This window comes from Odontesthes bonariensis, chromosome 3, assembly GCF_027942865.1.
Source record: "Odontesthes bonariensis isolate fOdoBon6 chromosome 3, fOdoBon6.hap1, whole genome shotgun sequence".
NCBI lineage: Eukaryota > Metazoa > Chordata > Actinopteri > Atheriniformes > Atherinopsidae > Odontesthes > Odontesthes bonariensis.
Genome location: NC_134508.1, coordinates 41,454,014 through 41,477,477, shown reverse-complemented (window position 1 = coordinate 41,477,477; position 23,464 = coordinate 41,454,014). Strand labels below are relative to the sequence as shown.

The 23,464-nt window shown below is 40.5% G+C and overlaps 1 protein-coding gene across 1 annotated transcript in view; it reads left to right on the top strand.

Annotated features, from left to right (window-relative positions):
• aldh1l1 (aldehyde dehydrogenase 1 family, member L1) overlaps positions 1–23,464 on the top strand; it is a 50,914-nt gene that overhangs the window by 6,237 nt on the left and 21,213 nt on the right. Inside the window, exons 5-13 of the mRNA XM_075461839.1 lie at positions 312–413; positions 869–958; positions 9,138–9,275; positions 14,136–14,261; positions 14,395–14,486; positions 17,281–17,428; positions 17,524–17,643; positions 18,895–19,022; positions 19,418–19,568. Coding sequence (XP_075317954.1) covers positions 312–413; positions 869–958; positions 9,138–9,275; positions 14,136–14,261; positions 14,395–14,486; positions 17,281–17,428; positions 17,524–17,643; positions 18,895–19,022; positions 19,418–19,568 — 1,095 coding nt within the window. The remainder of the gene's footprint in view (positions 1–311; positions 414–868; positions 959–9,137; positions 9,276–14,135; positions 14,262–14,394; positions 14,487–17,280; positions 17,429–17,523; positions 17,644–18,894; positions 19,023–19,417; positions 19,569–23,464) is intronic.

Here is a 23,464-nt window from a genome sequence, read left to right as displayed (position 1 = left end):
CCAACAGAAAGGTAAGGAGTTTTAAAATAAAAGAGCACCTTTCAGAACAGAGCTAAGAGTCACTGCTGTGCCACATCACAGTCACTGTGGGCAAAATATCTCATATTAAACATAATTATTGCTGACATAAGTATACTGCTAGCTGCAGCTTGAAATTATAATATCCACTTAACAATATATAAGTCGAGTTGGGGAGTCACTGGTGACGTGTCTAGGATGTAATGAAATACACTGTGATGATGATCATGTCCAGAAAGTTAGCACAACTGTTGTTTGCTTCAGTGGCTTCAACTGCATTGTTCTGGTTCCAGGTGGAAGCTGTGAGGCTAATTGCAGAGGGGAAGGCCCCGAAGATCACACAGCCACCGGAGGGAGCCACATATGAGTGTATCCAAAAGAAAGAGAACGCCAAGGTATAATACTGGAAACTTGAGCTCCATTATAGTGATATCGTTCCAGTGTTGATGATAATGAAGAATGCATAACATCAGAAAGAAAAATAATGTGTAACTGGGGTAAAAAAGTGCATTTATTTATGACATATTTTATTTTCCATGAAATAAAGTACCATAAATCTGTTATCTGCTGATCCTTCCATCTAAAGCCACAATTAAATAAGTTCAAAGTACTGTACTACTTTGAACACTGATATTAAATGCACGCACACACACACACACACACACACACACACACACACACACACACACACACACAAACAAGAAAAAAATAAGAACATTTAATACAAGCTTATATGAACTTCTGTTCAAGTCTTTTTCTAAAGTCTCTAACAGAAAGACTTTGTGATGCTCATTTAACACCGGAAGCAATGTAAGACAAGTGGTGAAAAATGAGTTTGCTCTGTTGGCAGATTGACTGGAACCAGTCTGCTGAAGCTATCCACAACTGGATCCGAGGAAACGACAAAGTGCCAGGGGCCTGGGCAGAGGTTGATGGACAGGTAACAGAGGAGCTTCACTGATTTAATGGGCCTCATGCAAGAACATTTACGTATTCTTATTCTAAATTTCTCTCACTTTTTTCGCACGAAGGTCTCGTACGAACACGCCACGTCAGATTCAATAAACATTCTTAACTTCGGAAAAATGTTTAAACGACCTGCATAAACATGATGAATCCCAGCCGTGCGTATTTAAGTGCACGTGCACGTGCACAAGGATAGTGAATTTGCATACTCCACGCCCTAAATAATACCATATAAGGCTATGCTTCCTATCTCCTGTGCCAGGAAGTGTTAATTCATGAGAATGGTACCAAGGCGCAAAAAGAACAACTATACGGGCTCTGAGATTGAAGTTCTGCTTTCAGAGATCCCAAAAGGAAAATCTGTCATTTTTAGCAGTGTCAGCAGTGGAATTACGGGTGCTGTTAATTCCGTGTCACCTGTGGTTTGTAATGTCACCGAAATAAAGAAGAAAGGGTTTGATATGAAAATGGCTTAAAAAAAAAAAATGCCTCGCCCTGGCCAGGCGCTCGATGACTGCAACTAAAGCCGTCCAATCAGTTGTTGCCTCATTATGATGGCACTTTGATGGGTCCATGTGGGGGGTCCTCTGGTATGTTGTCTGCCTGGGCTGGTTCAGGTAGTGGGAGACAATGGCAATAACGTGCAAAACGCTTTTATGGGCTATAGAGCAGTTTTCCCCCCGCTCAACGACATTTAAAAGGTTGTATTTGGAGTCTGATGTGATTTGGAAGTTGATGGACTGGTATTGTTTGCAGTTGAGGAAAGGAAACGCATAAGTTGAAGGTGCTTTATACGTGTGCAGTCTATTGCTCCGATTATGTTTGGCAGTCCAGCCGGAGTTTTGATGACCAAGGGGAGCGCACGACTCACAGAGATCTCATTAGGTTCCCATGGCAACAGGGAGAGGACGCTGGCGTGATATGTTCGCCGCTTCTCCGCCTGAATGACAGCGTTTTGGTTTTATTGTGTGCGATACACATTCTGCTGTCTTTGAACTTCACTGCGTTCCTGGATATTGGTTTAACCGTTCGGGGGACATTATACTTAAATAATACTCCTTGGCTAGCGTGATGCTAAGCTATTCTGCTGCAGAGTTGTTGAGCCTCAATAACGGCAACGTGTCTGACGGTCCCCTGAACATCTCCATTATCAAAAGGCTGGGCCTGTTTCGACGACCTCCCTATGTCCACAGAAGCTCCCGGAGAAAATTTATTATCCATCGGACTGGGTCATCAGAGCGCCGTGGCTCTTCGGACTTGTAGTCGTCACGCGACTACAGCTGATCCTGCTTCTCTCTGGGCGTCGGATAATAAACACGGAGTGGACTTTAAATTTCTCATGCCTATTGGAAGACACATGTTTGAGTCTCGTCTTAAAATCGAACTCTTCAATGTGCAATCCTTGTCCAATAAAGCATGCCTCATCCAAGAGCACATCCAGGATAAGGATCTGGATATTATGAGCCTTACATAATATCCATCAGCTGGCATCAGCCAAACAGCTTTTTTGCTCTCAATGAGGCCTGTCCTCCTGGACATAAATATCTCCAGAGAACACGGAGCTCAGGTCGTGGCTGTCATTTTCAAAGATCATTTGGACCTTTCTCCAGTGACTCTGCCTGAGCTGTCCTCCTTCGAGTGCTTGGCTTTCTGCTCCAAACCACCATATTCGACAATGACAGTGCTCCTCATCTACAGGCCCCCTAAACCTCATTCCTCCTTTTTCTCTGAGATGTTTGAGACTCTGTCAATGTTCTGTTCCACAAATTCCAACACACTCATACTTGGGGATCTCAACATCCATGTTGATACTCCCACCAATCTTCAAGCAGCTGAATTCCTTCATCTTCTGGACTGTTTGAACTTGGAACAACATGTCAAATTGCCAACACACTCTCGTGGACACACTCTGGATGTAGTCATCACAAACTCCTTAACTGCAACATCGCTCTGTTTATGACATGGGAGTCTCTGATCACAAAGTTGTTTATTTGGAGCTTCCCTTTCTGGACCGTGCCACAAATCCAAAGCGGAAGATTTCTTTTAGAAATCTGAAAAAGATCAACTCTGAACTTCTAGCTACTGACCTTAATATTCATATTCCTGTCTCCCTTCCAGTAACCATTAATGCAGTTGACTTTTATAACACCAGCCTCGCTAACATCTTGGACCATCATGCTCCTGTTAGAGAGAGAACAGTTACCTTTTCACACTCATCCCCCTGGTTTACCCCTGAGCTGAGGAAAATGAAGACAGCTGGTCGAGTGCTCGAAAGACGCTTTTTAGCCTATGGTCTGCTAGTCCACAAGCTAGCTTATCAGGAGCATTGCACGATGTATGCAAGGTCTCTCAAGAAATCCCGATCACTATTTTACTCATCTGTTGTCTCAGATAACCCTGGTAACTCCAAAGTACTCTTTTCCTCCATCACTCAACTTTTTCAGCCACGAACAGCTTCTATCATTGACCCTACTAATGACCCATGCAATAAATTAATTTTTTCCATAATAAGATCCAGACAATTAGATCAGCCCTCACCACTCTCCCCCCAGCACTTAGCCCTAATACCAATTTACGGCTCAGGAGCTCTCCCCCCTTTTGCTCGTTTCCACAGGTCTGTGTGAAGGAAGTTGAGGTCACTGTCAGGGCCATGAAACCCTCTACATGTGCCCTTGACCCCTTCCCAACAACCCTGGTTAAGGCCCATATTGCTTCTCTCAGTCCCTTCATCACTACTATAGTAAATACATCCCTTCAATCTGGTCACATTCCCGCCACTTTGAAATCTGCCATAATCAAACCCCTCCTTAAAAAACCTACCCTGGACCCCCAGGACTTAGCAAACTACAGACCCTTCTCCAACCTTCCCTTTCTCGCTAAGGTTCTGGAGAAATTAGTCTCAGTTTACACTCAAGAGCACCTCCATGACAATAGAATTCTGGACAAATTTTTGATCTGGTTTCGATCCCATAGTACTGAAACAGCTTTGGTCCGGGTCACAAATGACCTGTTGATGACTGCTGATCGTGGCTCTTCTTCACTTCTCATCCTTCTTGATTTGTCAGCAGCCTTTGACACTGTAGATCACCACATCCTTCTCCACCGCCTACAGCACCTTGCAGGACTCACTGGCACAGCCCTGGACTGGTTCCGATCATACCTGATGGACAGATCCGAATTTGTCTCCATTGGTCGTGCCAGATCACTGAGCCATCCTGTCTCCAGTGGTGTGCCCCAAGGATCAGTTCTTGGACCTCTTCTTTTTAATCTGTATCTGGCCCCACTTGGGCGCATTATCAGCAGCTATGGGGTCTCTTTTCATTGCTAAACTGATGATACTCAGCTTTACCTTAAGTTAGGTAGCAATGTACCTGAGACCCAACCCATTCCATCTTCATCATTGCCAGCCCCCTCACCTTGCCAATTATCCTCTCTCTCCACACTTACAGCTTGTCTGGAGGAGATAAAGGCATGGATGCAGCAAAATTTTCTCCATCTTAACAGTTCAAAAACTGAAATGATTCAAATTGGTATTTTACATCAAATTCAACAACAAAAAATTCTCAACATTACCTTCTCTGGCCAGAACATTTCTCTTTCCAGTATGGTCACCAATCTTGGTGTTATTTTTGATCCACAGCTCACCTTTGAAAGCCATATTAAGCATATCTGCAAAATTTCATTCTTCCACCTCCGAAATATTGCAAAACTCCGGCCCTTACTCTCTCTTTCTGATGCAGAGAGGCTCGCCCATGCCTTTGTCTCTTCCAGACTTGACTGTTGCAACGCACTTCTCGTTGGGATTCCTGGCAAGGACATACAGAGATTACAGTATGTTCAGAACTGTGCTGCCAGGATCCTGATGAGAGTGCGTAAACATGAACATATCACCCCTGTTCTCCAATCTCTTCACTGGCTTCCCTTCTCTGCCCGGATCACTTACAAAATCTCTCTGCTCACCTTCCACTGCCTGCATGGTAATGCGCCATCTTACTTAACCCATTGGCGCCTAAAGCACCTGCAAAAAAGGCTGCTCAATGCCTAAGTCAGTTTTTAGAAAAGGTCCCCAATGCCTGAGGGTTTTTTGAACTAAAAACAATTTATTGAAAACACCTAAGAAAAATTCAATTTTTTTTCGCTGGCTGGATTGTATTACTTTTTTTTGTATCAATGTTGGACATTTGGTTCATGTAGTTTTGCTTTATGATTCAGGATAATACCCAATGCTGCTATTTATTATACTACTATTACTATACTGTTACTATACTATAACTAAATCATAATCATAATATCAGCAATAATAATGAATGATAAAAAAAACCTGCAATATATCTTGCATTGTGCAGTTATACTGTATACTTCAGTGACACGACTTCTAAAACATCATAGTTGTCATACTGCAGTAATTCGCACCGGGCTCTCTTTTTTTTTTGACATAAGGCCAACGCCACTCAAATAAGAATGAGAAGTCGTCAGAATGCAGCGCAAGAATAAATAATTACCTCCAGATCATGTCGAAACGATCTCGTGCCATCACTCGGGCTACATTTGTCTGATACAGCCACTTGCTCTGCCTCCAGTAATCCCGGCGAGTTGGTAGTTTGATTATTCCAAAAGTTAGGCAGAGACCGATGAAAGATTTAATCTCCTGCTTTGACACGGGGCTCCACTTCGAGTTGGATGGTGTGTGGCCACGCGCCTGATCCGCATATAAGTTTGTCTGACTGTGTCACCAACATATCCCAAACTTCATCAGTGAAAATATGCGAGAACACATCTAAAGGACTTGCATCTTCAGATATTGGCACCTTAAGCCCCGGTGTACGAGTAAACTTTTGTTGACGTCGGGTGCGAAATCCAGCGGACTGCCTCTCTTCCTCTAATAAATTCTGTTGATCATTCCCTTCCAACTCCACATCACTTCCATCGCTGTCACAGTATGTCTCGTTAACTGCGGCCATTGTAGCCGAGCTGTCAAATTAGCTACAAACGCACTATTGCAGAACAGGCTAATCGAAAACACCCACCTCATGTGTATTTGAACCAATTATTGTGCATTACATGCTGCATGCGTCTTGAAAATAATGATAAATGAACAATGTTGCGCTACGCAACAACCGGCGTTAGGGACAATGTTGCGCTACGCAACAACCGGCGTTAGGGGCAATGTTGCGCTACGCAACATCTGGCGTCAATGGGTTAAAAGACCTTCTCACCCTTCACTGTCCTTCACGCTCTCTCCGTTCCTCCAACACCAACGTTCTTCACACTCCCAGAACTTGCTCCCGCACCATGGGAGACCGGGCGTTTTCCTGCGCTGCCCCTTGGCTGTGGAACGCTCTGCCTCCACATCTGAGGGCTCCACAGACTGTGAAACACTTTAAAACAGGTCTGAAAACCTTTCTTTTTACCAAACGTTTTTAATGATCTCCCTTTAAATGCTCTGTCCTGTTTTTATTTCTTTTTGCATTTGGAGGAAAACAAAGCTTCAGATTCACTATAAGCTGTACAAACAAAGCCTGCGTAGTTATAACAATGAGCTGTGCAAGGCCAGACAACTGCATTTATCTGAAATGATTAATAAGAATGTCAACAATTCTCGAACTCTGTTTGCTATGGTTGAAAAACTCACAAATCCTCCTAAACAGTCAAACCCAGACCTCCTCTCCACAGAGAAATGCAACAAATTTGCCAAATTTTTTAGCCAAAACATCAAAACAATTAGACAAAACATTCACGCAACACAGACAAACAAGAAAACTAATCTGTGTCTAAAACCTAGAAATAACTCTTACGTTATGTCACAATTTAATATTGTTAATTTAAAAATCCTAGAGGAAACAGTTCGGCATCTGAAATCAACAACTTGCACTCTGGACATAATACCATCCGACTTTTTAAAAACTGTTTTTACCTCAGTAGAAAGTGATCTCCTACAAATAGTTAACAGCTCACTGGTATCAGGCATTTTTCCCAAGTCACTAAAGACAGCTGCCATTAAGCCACTTCTAAAGAAGAGAACTCTAGACGCCTCTATGATGAACAACTACAGACCTGTCTCTAATCTCTCTATTATATATAAGATTATTGAGAAAGTTGTATTTAACCAGCTCAACGACTTTCTTAATGAAACTGGAAGTCTTGATAACTTTCAATCAGGCTTCAGACGTCATCACAGCACTGAAACAGCTCTGGTTAAAGTGTTAAACGACATTAGGTTGAATATTGATTCTGGTAATGTTTCAGTCCTGGTTCTGTTGGACCTCAGCGCTGCGTTTGATACTGTAGATCACAGAATCCTGTTGCACAGGCTGGAAAACTGGTTTGGACTTTCTGGAGCGGTCCTTAACTGGTTCAGGTCCTACTTAGAAGGCCGGAGTTATTTTGTTACAATTGGCAGCTATGAATCTGAGCTAGTGGTGACTTGTGGAGTCCCCCAGGGGTCAATTCTTGGAGCTCTTCTGTTTAACTTGTATATGCTCCCTTTGGGTCAGATATTGCAGAACTTTAACATCAATTATCACAGTTATGCAGACGATACACAACTTTATGTGTCTCTGTCACCGGACGACTGCAGCCCAGCAGACGTACTGTGTCAGTGTCTGGAGGAAGTAAACACCTGGATGAAAGATAATTTTCTACAGTTAAATGAAGACAAAACTGAGATCATTCTGTTTGGGAGCAAAGTGAAGAGGGTCAGCATTGGTAAATATCTTGAGACTCGGGACCTTACAATCACTGACCAAGTTCGTAACCTCGGAGTGTTGATAGACTCAGATCTGACTTTCAGCAGCCACATCAAAGCTGTCACCAAGGCAGCTTTTTAGCTGTTATGCTGCAAACAAGTGGAACAAACTGCCAGTGGAGATTAAACTTTCACCAAATGGAGACATTTTTAAATCCAGGTTAAAAACATTTCTTTTCTCATGTGTCTATGCATGAAGTCTGCACTGTATCTTTTAACTTATCTTGACTGTTGCTTGTTTTAAATTAATTTAAATGATTTTATTTGTTTCTCTTTATATTCTTTTATGTATTTTAGTGCTTCTTCCACTCCCTGCTGCAATGCTTTTATTTTATGTAAAGCACTTTGAACTGTTTGTACATGAAATGTGCGATATAAATAAATTTGATTTGATTTGATTTAAAGGACTCACTACTTTTATTTGTGTATTTTATTTGCATTTGCTGTCCCTGCTTTTGATCTTAATATTTGTCTTTTATCCCACTGTAGCACTTTGAGATTTTGTTGTAAATGTAAAGTGCGTTATAAATAAAATTTATTATTATTATTATTATTATTATTATTATTATTATTATTATTATTATTATCTGTCATCCTCTCTGTCTCCAATCTCCCTCTGACATGTTCCCTTGGCCAAAAATCCAAGGATGATAAGGACCTGGACATGTGGTGGAATTGGGTTTGATCGGCGTCTTTCTCTCTGGAGATGTGGCTCTAGCAAGCTGCATATTTGTAGCAGCACAGTCCTTGGCAATCTAAATCGCAATGTCAGCCATTCGTCTCCGCAAGGATATCTACACGGTCTCAGAACACACCCTCTCTTCCAAGAGCCTGACGCGTTAAGGCATCCGAACGTAGCAAGTCAGCCATGACGCCACTGGTTACACTTCCCATTGACCTTGTTATACACAGAGTCAAATTAACCTTCAATTAGTGCATAATTTAAGTCACACAGAATAATGTCAGCATCATTATGGGGTATAATGTATATATTTATTTATGATTGCTTCAAAGTAATTAGATATACAATCCATTGGTCAACAAAACTTGATTCGAATAACAATATTCGAATAATATTACATGACCATTTTACATGACTCCTACGACAGGTCTGGATCACTCATAAATTCTGTTCGTACCTGAAAGAAAACTCAAAATACAAAAAAATTGGTTAATGCGGCAAGTTCTCTTAAATCACTCGTACGCACGACTTAAGAGCAAATCTGTTCGTACGTGTGGTTCTTGCAAGAGGCCCAATGTTTGCTGATGGTCTCTCTAAATGTTAGCTGACTAGTGATATCCTGTATATATCCTGTCTTACCAGGTTAACTGTTAGGTGCAACATTCAGACTCAGAACTGTAAAATTGAAGGAGAAACTGCTGCTGTTTGTTATTTCTCTCACTCCAGAAAGTGACTTTCTATGGCTCCACTCTGGTGGATAATGGCACCAGAGCTACCGGTCAGCCCCTGGACCTCCCTGGAGCCAGCCAACCTGGCATCGTCACCAAGGCTGGTCTGGTGTTGTTTGGCAATGATGGCAAGACGGTGAGTCAGCTTAAACTGTTGAACGTACCTCAAAACCCAATTTTGAAGAAAAAAGGAAAAAATTAAGTTATAAGACTAATGAACCTGAGTGACAAATTGACACCTTTTACACCTATCTGTCTTAAGAGAAACCTGTCATTCAGAAATCTTTATTCTACGCTTATACACTTTTTTTGTTGCAAAAATATAATTTGAATGAAAATGGCATTTTTTTTACCAAACTACAAAGGTTTCAGTTTTGCTCAATATAAAAAAATATTCAGGCACCTTGCAGCAGCTCTCTGGTCTTTGATGTATCCAATACTTAACTAAAGTCCAACTGAATGAGCTGGACGTTCAGTATTTTTTGTTATTCTTATTTTTACTTAAGTAAAACTCTTGTAAAGCTCAATATGGAAAAGTGAGTGTGTAGTTTCAATTAAAGTCCATAAATCAAGATTCAAAATATCTAGCCCTATTCTTTTTCAGATTTCAGACTATAAACAATATGCATCATTAGTGACATCTGCTCTAACATCTGTTAGGCCTGGCAGACAATTTAACACCACGAACTCTTCTCATGTGCCTCTTCAGCTACATCTAAAGCTTTTCAGTAAATAACTCATTATAGTGCTCACAACCATTAATGCTCTCTTTATGTTTGGCGAAACGTGTTTCCTCACAGTTGAACCCCTGTTAAAGGATTTGTCACAGATGTGGCAGCTGAAAGGGCTCTCTCCAGTGTGAGTACTCAGGTATTCTGTCATGTAGATTCAAGGATTCTTTATTGTCATTTCGACACATCTGTAGAATGATGTCAGGATTGAGCCTCTACTTCCTGAGGAGGTTGAGGCGCCAGAGCTGGTGTGCCTTCTGAATTAGGAAGAAAGTGTTTTTGCTCCAGCTAAGGTTGTCAGTGTTGTGTACACCCAAGTACCTATAGCTGGAGACCACTTCCACCGCTGTCTCTCCGATGTGCAGGGGAGGGGGGAGGTGTCTGCCCTTTTAGAAGTCCAAGATCATCTCCTTGGTCTTCTTCACATTGATGCAGAGGTTGTTCTCTCTGTTCCACCTCCTGCCTGTAGTTGGACGCATCATTGTTCATGATGCGTCCAACCACAGCCGTGTCGTTGGCAAATCAATCAGACAGCTCGGATGTTTTGCTGAGCAGTGGTGTGTGAGCAGGGTAAACAGGAGGAGGCATCGTGGATTCTCACTATTGCAAAGGGTGGAGCTAAGTCCGAGTGTATTGAGTTTTTGAATCAGGTTCTGTGGTATGATTGTATTGAATGCTGATGACTATTGATGAAAAATACTTGTTATTAAAATCAGTTTTCTGCTGTTTTTTTCATCCATAATCAATCACAGTGCATTTCATCAGTCTTTATACACTATCACTCTCACAACATTCGGCGTCATTTACCAACATCTTTTTAAGAATTTTCTTAACCCCTTAAAGGTAGGGTAGGAGATCCTGGATTTTGAGTCCAGCGAAGCTGCATTTTGAAAATACACAGGTAAAAAGTCCCAACCCTGTTCTTCACTTTCCCCCCGAAGGCACGCCTCTAGAGTACATGAACGCGCACGAGCACGAAGGTGCACGAGCGCTGTTCTGACAGCAAGCATCGATCGTTGCCGTATTTAGTATTTAGTATTTAGTATATGCTAACTATAATTTTAATAATGCTAGGTGCTAGCCAAGCTGGCTCCAGTTTAGCTTCCTGCCAAGCTTCTGGACACGCGTAATTCGTTCATGGAGCAGGGTACGTGCACAGGGGGAAGGAGGGGGAGGGAGGAGCAGATTGCAGTTTGATAGACGGCGTCAGAATCCAATCATCCTGAACGGTCCGTTCAGGATGATTGGATAGTGTTTTTCCTAGATTGTACGTTCTAGAGGCCGCTAAAACTTTTCATATTTGTGTCAAAACTTTTAATTAATTGGTTGCAAGGGGGTGTGAAGAGTATTTCAAGCAATATGTAAAAAAAATGCTCCAGAAAAAGAACCCCTACCCCACCTTTAACAGTCGCGCAATTTTAGCCTGAAACTCCTAAAAAAATACCCAAAGTAAATTGAAAGCTGTTGTTGAACCACTTGGAGTACAGGGCTGGTTGAGGTCTCTTTTGAAAGAGAACACCCACAACAGTCAGAATCTCGGTAAGTGCTACTGTCACAGAGTAATATGAGCTTGAATACACTGAAAGAGATGGATTCTTATATCCGCCATATTTTTCTTCCCAAATATGTGTCTTAAAAGTGACTTAAGCATAGGGCTGCGGACTGAAAAACACAATGGCACTACAGCCTGAAGTCTTATCTTGTCCCACTTCAAATTTGACTGTAAAAACACAAAAAATTAGTTTTTGAACTGGTTTTTCTAAGGATAGGACCAGGCGTGCCAAAACTGTGCTATTTGGAGAGCCTTGGGAAAAAAGGCTACCACTACTGAACGCTTCAACATACAGTCATGATCTTGGGCTCTAATGAAAGGTTACACTTGGGTCTTATCACACATCCAGATCCTCTGTCAGTATTACTGACAAAGAATAACAGAAGCACAAACACATTTTGTGCATACAATAAAAGTCCAAACAAATAGTATGGTCGAAATGCAATTAGTTTATATAAATAAATAATGACATAGCAAACAACATTGAACACTATTCACAATTTGTATTGACATTATTTGCTGTTCACAACATGCCAATCATTGTAGCAGTCTCTCCCTGGCATAAAGCATAGGGGCACATCACTTCACAGGAGTGCAGTGTCTGCACCTCAAGCACCCAGCTGTGCTGTGTCCTGATGTGTGCACAGGTTTGTGATGACTGGAAAGAAATGGCCAAGGCTCAACTGAGGTGCTGGACAAAATATGTCCAGCACTCTGTTTTTAGAGAAAGTAACACGTGGGACCCCCTCGTCTAAATCATCTTCAGACGTTGTATTATGTAAAACAAAGAAAAAACAAAGAAATGTATTTTATAATACAAGAAAGACTGAGCTGTGTATATAACAATTAACACTACTTTTTGATCTTTTTCGATGTTTACTTTAGTGATGAGAATGCTGTTGAGTGATAACGTTGAGCCCATATTTTCCTTCGGGAACAATAAAGTATCAAACTATAAATGATCTATCTATCCATCTACCTTATAACTACAATAATATTAAGTAAAATAACAATAAAATATAAATTATACTCACTTGTCGAGAGCAACGTTTCCAATCATTATCAGCAGCATCACTGTCCCATTGTAAACAAACCTCTGAGGCTTCCTCCTTACTGTATTTTGTTTTTGACATACGTTTAGCCATGTTGTAGAAAATTAAACGAATAAATTGCAGGATCTAAACTGCATCGTCATGCGTAATTTAAAACTCAAGAAGCTAGACTATTTCTCTGTGACGCTTTTAACTCGTTACATTTTCCATATATGGAAGAAGAGCCTCAACCAGCATATTTCATTAGCTATTCAATGCGTCACTCAATAGTAAAATCCGCTGCAACTGGTTCGAGCCTCACACATAAGAATAGGTGCAGATACTTTTGACCTATCAGTGAGTAATTGACTTGTGCCCCAGCAGACAGGGTAAACAGTCATCTATTGGAACAAGTCAGACGTCAATCAAAAGTTTAAAGACCAGAGCTGTTTCGCTATCACGGTGTGGCTAATACATGCATGCTAACTGAAGTTATGATCAAGAATAAAAGAAAAATATGCATCTGACGGAAATTTTGAATGTTTGCCACCACAGACTATGTCTTTGTGGGCGTAAGACTTGTTGTAGACTATAAACTATTTTATTGGAGTACATTTACTGGACCCTTGCCAACATAACAGGACTGTTTTTGTTGGAGTTGTATCTTTTCATAGAATACTGTGAGGCTTCATAGGTGACACTTTTTTGTATTTGCGACTAGTTTCACATAAGTGTTTACTGTGTCCACACTTCTGATTGTATCCTGGATTGCCATACATCATTCGAATCACAAGACCCTTAGCCTTCCAACGGTATATAACATATTTAGGTACATATAAAAGGGGGCTGAGGAAAATCCCAGATTTGTCCTGAAGTATGCAACGTTCCGCCGGCGGGACGTAAAAACATTAAGGGGTTAAATTCTTTCTTAAGATTAAGATTAAGATCAGATTTATTGTCATGTACATTACAGGGAACATGCACAAAATTTCCTTCGCTTTTTACCCATCCAGGTTGGCACCCGTTGAACACATACATGCACATGTACATGGTCACACACTACTCATAGAGACAGATGCCATACACTGGAGCAGTGGGCAGCCAATCACAGCGCATGGGGGTATGGTGCCTTGCTCAAGGGCACCTCGGCCATGGCAAGGAGGTGGACTGACACCCCTCCACCTGTCAGTTTCACCAATCTTTGAGTGGCGACAGTGGGAATCAAACTGTCAACCTTCCATTGGACAACCCACTCTAACGTCTAAGCCACGGCCACCCTTAAGTTGTTCTTAAGAAATTTCTATGTTAGATTCACGAACGTGTTCTTAGACTGCAAAACTGTTTGTATCTTTGCTCTCAGATTAATGAATGCCAGCCTCTTCATAAATTGAAAGCATGTGCCAGTTGTCCCTAATTTGCAAAGGTAAATGCCCAAAAATGCGCATTAAATCCGTGACAACAGCTCTTCTTGGCATAAAACATCCAAATAGGTACTCATTACTCTCTGCAAATAAAACTGCATGGTCATGAAAGATTTGTTTCCTCTGTTAATTTTTTCTCTTGCTGGCTTAATTTGATGCATTTCTCTGGCTGACATACACAAACTAGCACCACTTATCTTGTGTTTCTTCATGTCTTACTTTTTCGTTTAAACTGGTTTCATGTTTCCCTTTTCTCGGCAGTTGCTGGTGAAAAGTCTGCAGTTTGAAGATGGGAAGATGATTGCTGCAGCACAGTACTTCCACTCCGGTAGTAGTGCTGCTGTAGAGCTGACCGAGGAGGAGAAGACCTTTGCTAATCAGATGAAGGCAGGGTCACTCTCAGATGTTTTCATTTAAATTAAAATAACACTGAGGGGGGGGCGGGGCAAACAATGGGAAGCAGAAAGTGTTCATGTCAAGCGTTTCATGTTGTGCTGATCCTTTATGTAATTTCTTCTAGGCATTGTGGAAGAGCATTCTGAGTAATGTGAGCCAGATTGACGACTCAACAGATTTCTTCAAGTCTGGTGCTGCTTCAATGGACGTGGTCAGGTAATGGTAAACACCCATGTTGTTCACATTTTTGATACAGCCAAAATCAATTTGTGTTTTGTTTTTTTAAAATATGTTTTTAATAATTAAAAAAAATGGAGAACATTTAAGTTGTAAAATATAATATGAAAATTAGTAGGCAACAAATAATAGTAAAGACAACAATATTTGCGAAAAAAATCTTATTACAGTTTAAGTTGAAATTTGAACTTTCACTATTTCCTGAAATGTCAACTCTCTGGGAATTTATTGATAGCAATACATCTAAAAAGAATTCTGGGCAGGGTCAACAAAAGGCTGGAAAAGTTACATTAACTGGCTACAGGTCAGTAATATGACTGGATGTAAAAGGAGCACCTTACAGAGGCAGTTTCTCAGAAATAATGATGGGTTCAGTTACTGAATACAATTTGTGTAGAATCTTTTTCATATTACTGAACTTCAGTAATATGAAAAAGATTCTACACAAATTGTGCAGCAATTTCAGAATAATCTTCATCAATGTAAACTTGGGAGGACTTTGAATAAACCATCATCTACAGTGCTTAATATCAAAATATATTTTGAGAATCTGGAGACTCTTTGTGTGCAAAGGACACTGCCAAAAATCATAATTGGATGCCTGTGATCTTGTCATGTCCATGGGGTTTTCCCCATGTTTTTAGTTTGATGTTTTATCATGTTTTAGGTTGTTTATGTCCTGGTTTTTGAGTTTATGTTTAGTTTTAGTTTTGCCATTGTCTTCCCCACAGTTTCTGTTTGCTCATCCACCTTCATTCATGTCACCTGCATTCATTGTCCCCAGTTGCACTCATTTGTCAATCACTACCAGTTTAGTATTTAATTCCCAGGCTCCCCTTTCAGTTTGTGATTTCCTACCTTGATTTCACCATTCCCTTGCCACGCCACGCCATGACTTAAGCTAAGTGCTTTTCATGCCATGTCATTTGTTTTCTTATCATAGTTATATTCATGTTTTTGTTCCCACAGTCTAGTTTTGTCTTCCGGCTCAGCCACGACTTTTTTGTCCTTGTTTTGAAAATAAACCCAGTTTGCTTTTTACACCTCTGGAGTCCGCATCTGTGTCCTGCCAACCCGCACCCTGACAGATCTGAGGGCCACCAGGTGGAACTTAAAAACAATTGTGACTCTCATGGAAATCACTGCATGGACTCATTTGTTTGTGAACGCAGTTCACCATGCCATCCAGGTTAAAGGGGTGTTTATTGCTCTATCATGCAAAGAGGAAGCCACTGACGGACTGATGCCAAGTGAAAAACTATTCTGTGGTCGGAAAAATCTAAATTTTGAATTCTTAATGTAGATCATTGACACCGCATCCTCTCAAGACGAGAGGAATCGAGATCAAGCTTGTTATTCTTGCTCCGTTCAATACCCAGGACTGTTGAGCAGCTACAATCCTTTATCAGACAAAAATGGGCCGGCATTCCTCTCCCAAAGGTCCAACAAACTGTCTCTTCTGTTCCCAGATGTTTACAGACTGTTGTTTAAAGAAGAGGGGATGCTACACAGTGGGGAAACATGGGCCTGTCTTTACTTATTTGAGACAAGATACTGCAACCCAATTCAAAATGAGCTAATATTTTTCATAAAATAAGAAAATGTGTCACTTTCAACATCTGATTAGTTTTCTATGGTCTCCTGTGAATAAAATGTTGCTTTTTTTAAGATTGGAAATACATTTTTATTTACATTTTACACAATCATTGGAGTGTTGCATAAACCTCAATGACAGTTTTACAAAGTATTGGTAATTTATTAACCAATTTCAAGAGGTCTTATAAGGAATGGATAATATTCCATGTAATGATAAAAAAAATGTTCATGTCTATGCATTTTTTTGTAGCATAAGGGTCAGTTAATAAGGAAATTTATTAAAGAGTCCTAATTTCTTCAAGTGCAGTCTAAGTAAAACATCAAACTTTCTAATGAAATTGACTTTCATGGGGATAGTAAGAACAGTCCAGCATACCTGCACTAAAACTTAATAAAGAGTTCTTGATCCAGAGCTGGAAAAGTTATGGGATGCTGTCTTTTCCAAGGATTTAAAAATAAAATTTGCAATTGGTTTTGAACATCAGGACCTTTTCCTTCCCTCTGCATTAGAAAATGTAGCTGAATTCTTGTTAGTTACAATGATTATGTTTACGTGCAGCATAATATTTTGACTATTGACTTCTTTATAAATTGGATAATAGTCGGATTACTGTTTACTTGAGTTGAAGATTTGATTTTCCATTTATATTAATTAATGAAACAATTAATTATATGAAAGAAGCTCTGATCAAAAGTTATTTAGTTCACTTAATTTTGAAAAGAACTTAGGTCAGATGTCTTTATATTGACTCTGTCAAATGTTTTTTTAGTTCAAGAATAACCAGGGAAAGATCTAGCATTTACTTGGTAAGCTATCTTTCAAAGACATTAGAATGTCGAAGTCAGGGTTGACAAAGCTTACTCAAGTTTTCTTCCAATTTTGGATGGAAGTTGTTATGAATGCAACACTTAGGCATGTGTTGCAGTTTGCAACATCAGTGCGTGTGCCGCAAAGTGCTGCAAAACATCTAGCAGAACATAAAAGTGAGATGACACAATTTGCATGTTGAAACACTATGACCAGGATAGGCATACTACACATAACTAAATTTGATTATTGCTTGTTCCAAATTACATCTTGATCTAGTTAACGTGATGCTTTTTATAATTAAAAAATTTGAGATGATAGGCATTTTTCCTTTTATTGAAATTTTTAAAAGCTGTTGATTTTTTTCAGGCTTGTGGAGGAAGTAAAGCTTCGGGCCAGCAGCTGTCAGCTGCAAAATGAAGATGTCTACATGAACACGACCTTCCAGGATTTCATCCAAATGTGTGTCAGGAAGCTTAGAGGGGAGGATGATGAAGAGGAGCTAATCGTTGACTATGTAAGTGGTTAACTGAATTGACAGTAATTGTTGCTGATAGATACGGGGAAAAGAAAGTTGTGTCACTTTGGTGCGTAAATGATTTTACTCTTCAGGTGGAGAAGAACATCAACAACATGACTCTGAAGATTCCTCATCAGCTGTTCATCAACGGAGAGTTTGTTGATGCAGAGGGAGGAAAGACCTACAAAACCATTAACCCCACTGATGGCACGGTGAGATATAACAAAACAATGAAGAAAAGATATTGAATCAAAGTAAACACTTCTGTCAAATAACTATATGCCTAAACTGTATGCCCAGCTTACATGTTTTAAAATGTGCACTATCATTGAATATAAAAACTAGAATACCTGTAAGTGAGTCACACTTTCAATTGGAATTAACTTTGTAAATGTAGCTTTACAGACTGATATAATATTGATTGAAAGTAGCTGTTAGATAAAAATAGATGGTTGTTTGAAAAAATGTAAATTTAAAAAAAAAAATGTAAACATTTTTTAAAATTTTTTAAAGAGTGCCCCTCTGGGGTGTTCCAAAGCCAGGGCTACCAATGCTACCCTAACCCTGCATTCAGGCTTGCATCTCAAAACTGTAGTCAGTGCCCAACTGCTAAAATGTGATAAATGAAACATTGACTTAATTATAACCCATGCAGTTAAGTAAACTACAGCTAAGTTCTTCAAGTTCTTTGATGAACTTTGATTTTTTTAATTTTACAATTTTGTACCCCAAAACAAATTTCTAGTCCAGGGGTCGGCAACCTTAAACACTCAAAGAACCATTTGGACCCGTTTCCCACAGAAAAGAGAACCAGGATCCACAAAGCCCTTTTGACATGTGTTGCATTGATTAAATCAATGAACTGCTATAGAGAAAACAAAATTTTATTTCTGGATGCAACAAAAACATTTTGAACTCCAAATTATTGGAACCGGGTGTCGAAAAGCTCAATTAATCGCGTGCCGGCGGGTGTCGCATATTGGCAGTTGTGACGCATACTTTGAGCAACAAAAAGTTAAACACGTTTTATTTTAATGGTACAAGATCACCATAATTTTCACATTTAGAATTACATTTAAAAAACTAACAAACTAAAATTAAATAAATTTAAATGAATTACTTATTATTTATTTTCCAAAGCCACAGGGAGCCGCTGCTGACGGATGAAAGAGCCACATGCGGAGCCGCAGGTTGCTGGCCCCTGGTCTAGTCAAAGATAACTCTTCGACTGCTTTACTGGGTTTTAATGCAGGTAGACAGTGAACCTAAATCATGGAAAGTGTGCTATTTAAAAGAGTCAGTACCCATGATAATGATATAGCCTTAAATTAAGTAAGCCAAAAAAAGAAGAATCAACTCCAGTCGATTTAAAATATTTTGCAATTTGTCCAGATTGGCAACAATTTACATGAAAAATGTTTTAAAAAATTTTTGGTTGTGATGTATATCTGTCGGTCTTGCAGGCAATCTGTGACGTGTCCTTGGCCCAGATAAGTGATGTGGACAGAGCAGTGGCTGCTGCTAAGGAGGCCTTTGAAGAGGGAGAGTGGGGCAAGATGAACCCAAGAGACAGAAGCAGACTCATCTACAAGTCAGTGCACAAATTCACAATAGCTGGATGTATTTAATCATCGTCCCTCATACTCATACTCTTTGCTGCTCTTGGTGTTAAACTGCCACTCTGAAAAAGAAAATATTTGACCTGCATGGGAAGAATGCAGAGAAAAAGCCTTTAGTGTTTGGAATGAACATCAGAGAAAAAAGGAATAATGTGCTCACCATGGATGAATCAAATATATTGTTGTATGGTCACATTTGTAGTTGTCATATTAACTATAGAGCAAATAAATTTTTTCAGAAGAAACTCCACACCAACCATGTGGCACATTGGTAAACATTTGGGGTCTGTTGCTGCCTGATGAACAGAAGCTTACTGGCATTGTTTCAGCTGTACAGACATGTATAATGATGTCACACTGCCCACAGACTGGCTGACCTGATGGAGCAGTACCAGGAGGAGCTAGCAACCATTGAAGCCATTGACTCTGGAGCTGTTTACACTTTGGCCCTCAAGACTCATGTGGGAATGTCCATCCAGACGTTCCGCTACTTTGCTGGCTGGTGTGACAAGATCCAAGTAAGACAGCCTTAAAAGGCGGGGCATGTCACTTATAAGATTAGACATGTAAAACACAAGTGTCAACAGTCAAGGCTGATTTATACCTCTTTTAACTGCCCTTGCGTTTGCGTCTTGCTCTTGCGCTAGCGTCTTGCTCTTGCGCTTGCGTTAATGGCTCGAGACGTTTATGCTTCATTTTGCTTTGTCGGCGGTTGTGTGTGCTGCGTGGTGATTCACCGCCAGGACAGTAGGTGGAGCAGCGGGTTTTCTCAATGACAAGCCTACTACGATGAAAGGAAATTCACCGCCAGGACTAATTCGGCAAGTCTCTCTTCGAGTGGATTCATGCTTCTTCTTCTTCTTCGCTTTCTACCTTGGCGTTTGAAAACAGCGGTCTTTTATTAAAGGAAGGTAATCAGTCAGAAGAGGTTGGCTCCTTGGTATCCCTTGCTTGGTATCCCTCATCTTCCCTGTTCCCTTGCTATTATCCCTGGTGGGAAATGATTTTAGCTCAAGGTCTACATTGGGTTTAGAATGTTTTTTGACATTCCCTAAACCAGGAGTGCCCAATTTCTTTCCCATGGTGGACCAAAAAGGCAATATTGTGGATGGGGTGTGGGCCAAAAAGAAACCAGTACCATGCAACACAACTTATAGCTGAAAATGTGACGTCAAGATCAGATGATTCAAATGTGCTGTATTTACTGCAATTATGTATAAGTGTGAATTGTGAAGAGCAATCAATGATATGAAGATGTGAGGGCTAAATATCCCAACTATCAATTGAAATGGGCTGTTTGGACATGATGCTGTTGCATGGTCTCCAGCTGTATTCATAAATTATGTATCATGATGTACATTTGATTTCATTACACACACAGGTTCTCTAGGTCATTTTACTATTGTAAGTTTTGTTGTTTTGTTTTGTTTAAAATCTACTAAATAGCTTTTGTTCCATTACACAATTGTGTTTTACCTTGTGTTAAACGTTCACATAAAACTTCAATTATATATAATTTGTACGTTTGTAGTTGTGATGTGGCCAAATGTGAATTATTACCGCCCAATGACCGCAAGGGGGCGGCAACACATACTATTACAAAGCCGGTTACTCTGGGTTTTGCAGCACGGCTCTGGAGAGAGCCTAGGCATTGGGCTACGCTAATGGCAATGCTCTGATGGTGACTCAAAGCCAAAGTAGGATAAAATCATGTTTTGCCAATGTCCACAACGTACGGACATTGGACGGGCGGGCCTATGTCACTATACCACCGTTTTGGAAGCAGCAATTTAAAAACGTCATTTAGCTTTGAGTTATGTTGACGTGCCACATCCCTTCACTTCGTTTATTTCGTGTTAGTGAAGTCAAGGTTGAACGCGGCATCTAGGCTATCACCTTTAGCTTGGCTAGCGTTCACTGATAGAAAAGTATGAGGTAGACTAGACTAGTTAGCACCAAAACACTGCCGTAAACTGTCCATCTGTCAGCATCCCCTGGCTGTTCTTTGGGAAATGAATTGTGGTGGTGAGGAATATTAGCTCCAAAACGTAAGTATATTTTCTTGCAATTCATATGTCCTCTAAAAAAAGTGAGGTGGCCTAGCTAGTTGACAAGCCAGTCTATTGAATGATCAAAAGCTATTCATTTGTCACAGATGCTTTTCACGAACCTGCGATTGAAACGCTCTCAGTAGGCGTAACGCTCTCAGCCTCCACTTGTCTCTCTGCCCCCTTTCCCCTGAAAAAATTCCTGATGTCCATCTTAGGCTATTACTTTCAATGTCACCCTCAGACAAAATGGCAAACCAATGTAGAATAAACCCCTTCTGCATGATGGGAAACCTTTATTTGTTATTTTCGCGACAAAATGAATCAACACATGTCCATATTTGGGCATGTCAGAATCCTGCGGTCTGAGCTGGTTACAAAGTTGCATGATGACAGCAGCGCCGCGGTAGTCTATCACCGCTCAAAGTGTGGTCCCATGACGGAGCTCTCCTTCTTTTTCTTCTTCTTCGTTCTTCTTCTTATTATTATTATACATATTTTTCTTTATGTCAGTCCAGAGAGATTCGGGGCTGAAGCCCGGAGATTCGGGGCTGAAGCCCCGAATGACCAGGTCTCTTGACGCGCATGGTCCCAGGTTTCTTTTCAGCACTGTAGCCAGTCTGACTAAGAGTCCGAGCTCTGCTGAGCCAGGTATTCCTTTAACTCTCAGCAGTGATGATTTCATGAGCTTCTTTATTAATAAAATTGTTTCTATCAGAGAGAAGATTGATGGAGTCCTTCCCACTATTATCACTGATGTATCATCAAGTACAGCAGCTTTAGAAGTATCTTTAGAACCTGATTTATATTTAGACGGCTTCTGTCCAGTTGATCTCTCTGAACTAACAACAGCAATAGTCTCTTCTAAACCATCAACTTGTGTTTTAGACCCAATCCCAACCAGACTGTTCAAGGAGGTTTTCCCCTTAATTGACACTTCCATATTGGATTTGATCAATTTTTCTTTGTTGACAGGATATGTACCTCAGACTTTTAAGGTTGCTGTAATTAAACCTTTACTTAAAAAACCTACTCTTGATTCAGAGGTGTTGGCTCATTATAGACCTATATCCAATCTCCCTTTTATGTCTAAAGTTCTTGAAAAAATAGTTGCAGCTCAGCTTTGTGATCACTTACACAGAAATAATCTGTTTGAAGAGTTTCAGTCAGGATTCAGAGTGCATCATAGCACAGAAACTGCACTGCTGAAAGTTACCAATGATCTCCTCTTAGCCTCTGATAGCGGACTTGTGTCTGTGCTTGTCCTGTTGGATCTCAGTGCTGCATTTGATACGGTCGATCACAGTATCTTATTACACAGACTTGAACATGTTATTGGGATTAAAGGAACTGCATTAGGCTGGTTTAAGTCATATTTATCTGATAGATTTCAGTTTGTTCTTGTAAATGAAGAATCTTCCTCACTAGAGCCTGGCTCGGGCCGGATTTTTCTGTCCGAGCCCGGCCCTCAACCGACAGAAAAGTTCTCAAATCCGACCCGAGCCCGAGATTAATTAAAATATTTGTGTCCGAGCCTGCCGGAAGCCCGAGACCAGTGACCAACGCAAAACGGCGCACCCTAATCAGTAAATACACATTGGTGACAGCGCAACATTATCCACCATAATCCATTATAGCTTAAAGCGTTTCCACACAGTGGATTTCCCCCTCTCATTTTCCACGACTTTCAGTTCTCCAGAAGCTATTTTTCTTTTAATGTCCTCCATAGCGCTTCCAGCCAACTGAGCTCGGCTGCACTGATCGCACGTGTTTAATGTAAAGTTGTTCGAATGTTCGATATGCGTGCGTGCGCACCGAGCATGCACAGACCACAGATGCACACAGATGCATGCTGCACGGCATGAGGCACGAATAGCCTACCAACATTTTCATTTATCCATATTCAATTATTTATGTTTATCACAAAAACTGACGTTTGCAATGAACTGAAACCTGTCCTCTGGCTGTTTATAATTTTCACGATGTCTGCTTGCTTTCGAGCCCGACCCGAGTCCGACAAGACATTCTAATTTTTTGTCCGAGTCCGGCCCGGCCCGTCGGGTTCCGACCGGGCCCGTCGGGCTTCGGTCGGGTTGCCATACTCTATTCCTCACACACCAGAGTAAGTCATGGAGTTCCCCAGGGTTCTGTGCTTGGACCGATTCTTTTCACTTTATACATGCTTCCATTAGGTAACATTAGACAGCATGGCATAAATTTCCATTGCTATGCTGATGATACTCAGCTGTACTTATCTATAAAACCAGATGAACCCAATAGGTTGGTCAGACTACAAGCATGTCTTAAAGACATAAAGACCTGGATGACTCAGAACTGTCTGCTTCTAAATTCAGACAAAACTGAAG